Source organism: Monopterus albus, unplaced genomic scaffold, assembly GCF_001952655.1.
Source record: "Monopterus albus unplaced genomic scaffold, M_albus_1.0 scaffold34.1, whole genome shotgun sequence".
Taxonomy (NCBI): domain Eukaryota; kingdom Metazoa; phylum Chordata; class Actinopteri; order Synbranchiformes; family Synbranchidae; genus Monopterus; species Monopterus albus.
Genome location: NW_018127914.1, coordinates 3,382,453 through 3,387,808, shown reverse-complemented (window position 1 = coordinate 3,387,808; position 5,356 = coordinate 3,382,453). Strand labels below are relative to the sequence as shown.

At 43.2% G+C, this 5,356-nt stretch overlaps 1 protein-coding gene across 1 annotated transcript in view; it reads left to right on the top strand.

Annotated features, from left to right (window-relative positions):
• The first annotated feature begins 4,566 nt into the window (after window positions 1-4,566).
• The window catches only part of LOC109958745 (sperm acrosome membrane-associated protein 4-like), a 2,546-nt gene continuing 1,756 nt past the window's right edge, over window positions 4,567-5,356 (top strand). Inside the window, exon 1 of the mRNA XM_020597637.1 lies at window positions 4,567-4,846. Coding sequence (XP_020453293.1) covers window positions 4,669-4,846 — 178 coding nt within the window. The 5' untranslated portion in view covers window positions 4,567-4,668. The remainder of the gene's footprint in view (window positions 4,847-5,356) is intronic.

Genomic DNA, 5,356 nt, shown 5'->3' with positions numbered 1-5,356 from the left:
GGCAAGATCATGTTTGGAATCATTGCACTTGTTGCATCTTTCATGCTGGGTAAGATTAATCAATAATCAGGGTTATTATTCAGAAATCACTTTTATCATCAGAGAGAAAGATAATGGCAAGTTTTTAAGCAATGATTGAGATATCCTTGATTTGTACATTAAATGATAATACAAAGTGGTATACTTGGTCAGTTTATTACAAGCAATACATTCATTTTCAACCCATAGTAATTTTGATTATAACTTGTGTGTCACAGCGGAGTCCCTGATCTGCAACCAGTGCTCCTTTGCTGTGCTTGGCTACTGCATTCATTCTTCAAATGCATACTGTGTCACCAACAGCTCCTGCTATACCTCAAGCACATGTAGGTTACCTCCTAATTGCATAAATCAAATGTTACACAGCAGTAGAGGCATGATTCACTGCCAAATATTGCAGCACTAGCCACATACATATAAATCAACACGCACCGCCCAGTGTTCCCAACTGCCAAACTACTATCATGTTTCTAGATATTCATATTTAATTATTACACTGATACAATGTAGTCATCCAATTCTGTGTAAATTGCACCTGTGAATAATTACTCAGAATTCTTGAATACCTATTTAAATTACACAAAATAAAGGTACTCGTTTTAGGTTTCACTGTCATGCAAAGACGTTATTATTCTAGTTCTGGGTGTTTTAGATGAATTGATGGAATATAAGAAGTGAAGAAATGAAGGAAAGAAAAATAGGATGAGCGATAAATAGATTCTTTAACTATTTTGTGACTTACTGGACGAAGCTATAAATAAATTAATAAAGAAAATCTAAAAACATGTTGCCTCTGCTGCTTGTTCTTATTTTAACATAAAAATCCTTTCAAATTAAATCTGACGAACATGACTGATGGCACCATCTAAGGCCTTTTTATGCTCCTCTGATGAGGCTATGGGGCTGCGTCAGACCAAAAACCTTTTATACAAAAGCATTAAATACATTAAAGATTTTTATCTCTATATTTTACTCCAATGAGTCCCAACCAGATAACAGTAGCTGTTACAGTCGCATCCATTTTATTAACCCAGTCCAAACCTGCGTTCAGGCTGTGTACACTATGCAGGAGTCTAAACAGATTTGGCCTAGACCTACACCAGCCCGGGTCTGTTTTATGAGCCACATCTAGGCCAGCTGATCCAAGCACTTATAAGCTGTAGGATTCTGGAGTTGCCAGTTGCTACATGGAAAGCACAACAAAATAATACATTTAAAACATTTTAACTAAAATGGGGCTGGCAGGGTGGGGGCTAAGGACTGGGTAGAGTCAAATCTGTTAAAAAATGGTTCAATTCATTTGCCCAGGCCTGGTCTCCTGGGACCTGGTGACCATCCCCACTTTTTTTGTGGCCCGAGATGTGTTTCAGACCTCTAACCCTAACACCTCTGTTGATAGCCGTGTACATTCCTCCCACCCCTAACACCACTGATAGGAGTGAGGCATGAAACAAACTCTACCAGGCCATCAGTGAACAACAGACAGCGCACCCAGACGGATTCCTCATCACAGCTGGGAACTTCAATCACGTGGATTTAAAGGTTTTACTGCCCAATCTGCACCAACATTTGGCGAGAACACAACACTGGCTAAAAAAGCTCAAACATGCTTCTACCTCCTCCACAAACTGAGGAGAGCCAGTCCCCACCCCACCCCCCATCATGCGCTCCTTCTACCGGGGCACCATTGAGAGCGTCATCACTGGCTGCATCAGTGTGTGGTACGGAGGCTGTACTGCCTCCTGCAGAAGGACCCTACAACGCATAGTGAAAACAGCCAGTAAGATCATCAGCACCCCTCTGCCTTCCCTTACGGACATCTTCAACACCTGCCTCACCCGCAGAGACATCAGCATTGCTGATGACACCTCCCACCCCGCACACTCCCACTTCAGACTCCTGCCTTCAGGGAGAAGGTATCGGAGTCTTCAGGCCCACTCCACCAGACTTACAAACAGCTTCATCCTGTTATGATCGCTCGTATACGGGAAAGTGGGCGAGTGAAAGAAAAGGTGGACCCAGATAGCTGACTTCAGTGCAAGCAGTGATTTATTATGTGCAGTGCAGTGAATGGCAAGAACAGGCAGGCGTAGATGAGCTGAATAAACCGGGTGTCGATCAGCGGCAGATAACAGTTCAGTGATGAGGTTGAAGGGGTAGGCCGAGCTGCATCGCTGAGGGGCACTCCTGAGCTGGTCAGTGGGCAACGAAGGTTAGTAAGGGGATAGAGAAACTGGAGTTTATACAGATGGTAACTGTGCATCGACCTGACTGATGGAGACTGGAAGGGTTGAGAGGAGCCAAGGTCCGGAGGTAGTAGTCTGTGGAGGAAGAAGACAGCATGGGATGAGAGCGGCGGCAGGGAGTCCAATACTATATAAATCAATAAATAAGGAGAATATGTAAAGATCAAGTTTAAGAAACAATGCAAACAGAGGAGTTCTGAGAACGAGAACAAACTGGCAAGGGGTGAGCCAGGTATAGGGAGGAACTAATGAAGTGCAGCTGGTGACAATCAAGGGGTGTGGAGCAGGTGTGCAAGGTGGTGTAATCAGGGGCCGAAAAAGAGAAACAAGGTGAGGGAGGTCAGAGAGGCAGGTGCAGCCAGGCAAACCTGACACATCCACCAGGCTGTGAGGATGCTGAACGCTGTCCATTACCTCCCCCCTCTGCCCCTGGACCGTAACCCACCACAGAACATAAAAAACATGAAAAGACTGCCCCTGCTGTTTGCACAAACTCAATACATTCTCCCTTTATGTTATATTACATGTAAATCTGCTGACTGTTCTTTTTACCTTCATATCTGCTGCTGTTGGTCATTTGCACTGTTGTCCACAGCAGCTTCACTGTGTGATTTCACTTTGGTGAAAACGTCTGCTGTGATGTCAGATTCCTCTTCAACTCCTCTGCCTTCTGTAGCTTCTGCTCTGCATTGACGTTTTTCAGCTTGTCCTAGCTTGCGGGAATGGTCGCAGGTAGCCTATCGTTCGTTAAGGCAGCTGTTGCGCTACATTATGGGATTTGTAGTTTATGTGTTATCGGCGCTTCATATCGCCGGGGAATAAAAAAAAAAAAGATGTATAAAATGATCTCGCGGGCCGGATGTGCCCCGCGGGCCTTGAGTTTGACACGTGCCCTACATTTAGCAAAGTATTTCAGCCGTTTGTTCAGTCATCTAAGCTAGCACTAACAGGCTAGCACTGACACTAGCAAGCCGGTAAACTATTCGCACATCTACCTAACACACTTGTCTCAAATTCAAGGCCCGAGATCATTTTATATAATCTTTTTTTAATGGCCCGGCGATATGAAGCGCCGATAACACAAACTACAAATCCCATAATGCAGCCCAACAGTTGCCTTACCGAACGATAGGCTATCTGCGATCATTCCCGCGTCAGATCAATCAAGGGTCTGTTGATGTATACAACCGCTTAGTTTTAGTCTGTTCAGTAAATGTTTATCCTGTTCGGCCCGCGACCTAAAGTGTGCTTTGAGTTTTGGCCCCCTGTGCGATTGAGTTTGTCACCCCTGATGTAGGGGGAAAACAGTTGGCAAAAACTAATGGAAATAATTCAAATACCAAAATAGCTTGATTAAAGAAACCTATTAGTGAGTAACGTATATGAAAAATATATTGTAAGAAAACCCACGTTCATACATTTAAGAACGGTAAATAACATTCACTTAAAAGTCCTTTCGTCTGAGGAACATGACTGGTGGCACCATCTAAGGTCTTTTTAAGCTCCTCTGATAGAGCTGTGGGGCTGCATCAGACCAAAAGCCTTTTCCACTGTTCTAAAGGATTGTGTTTGTTTTTAAGTCTCAGTTCCTGATAATTGAGAAATGACAAAATATAAACTTGGGGTCATCATTCAATCTCCACTTGTTAGATCCGCTCGGACACAGAGGTGAGCGAATCAAAAAAAGGACGGACCCAGGTGGCTGACTTCAGTGCAAGTAGTGCTCAGTTTATTTACAGTGATATTTTACAAGGAAGTGAATAACCAGGTTGAAGTGGGACCGGGTGTCGAGCCGCAGAAGGTGAATAACAGTCAGTGGTGGAATGATGAGGGGAAAGGCCGGGCTGCGGACGCTGGGACTCACTCCTGGGCTGGTCGTGGTGGAAGGTTGCTGAGGAGACAGAGTTAGTACATGCAGTTAATGGGAGATGGTGCGGGGGTGATGAGGTCCGTGGTCCGGAGAAGCGACAGAGGCGAGGACGCTGAGACAATGGGGCACAAGACTGGAACGGGGCTAGGGTGACAAAAACATGAGTACAATACAAAGCTAAGAACAACGAGAAACAACCGGGCCTGACGATACTAGAAAGAACTGGCAGGGGGAGTGAATGTAGAGCAGGGAATAAATAGGGAGAACTAATCAGGTGCAGCTGGTGGTAATCAGGGGATATGAAGCAGGTGTGTCGGATAACGTCATCAAGGTAAGGGAGCAAAAACAGAGTGAGGGAAGTGAGAAAGGCAGGTGCAGCCGGGCAAAGCTGACACTACTGGCTTGTTATGCTACAAACTATAGAGGTGATGTCATTCAGGTGTATCTTTCATCTATTAAATTCCTCCACCACTGACTCTTTGGCCAAACCCCTCCTCCTGTGACACTATATAAATGTCACGTCACCAAACAGAGTCATCATTCTTTACTACACGCAGCATCCAAGAAGCTCCCAGACTTTCTGTGAGAGGGTTTTTATTTTTTGTCTTTGAGACAGAAGAATCAAGCCAACACATCAAGATGGGCAAGATCCTGCTTGGAATCATTGCACTTGTTGCATCTGTCATGCTGGGTAAGATTAATCAATAATCAGGGTTATTATTCAGTAATCACATTTATCATCAGAGAGAAAGATAATGGCAAGTTCTTCAGAATTGATTGAGATATCATTGATCTGTAGATTAATTGTTAATACAAAGTGTTTATACTTGATCAGTTTATTCAAAACAACAATTTGCTCAATGATAAAAAGGCTTGACAATGTTACAAAATACAGTTGTTAGCTTCTTAGACATGTTAACATTTACACTATTTTACTTTTATGAGTATTATTCTATTAGTTCTATTATATAGTTCAATTAATAAGACAAATAAAAGTCAGTATTATGGCATTTTAAAGGCATTGGATCATCCAACTCATAGAAAACGCTCATTTACCGCTTACGCCTGGTGGGATCTAGCCATGCAAATAGTTTGACCTTTACATGTATAAAATTCAGTCACTGAAAATTCTTCCAACATCCGAACACAATGGAAGTTTATCAAGTTTTGCTTGTACTGATGAAAACTGTGAAAATGATGT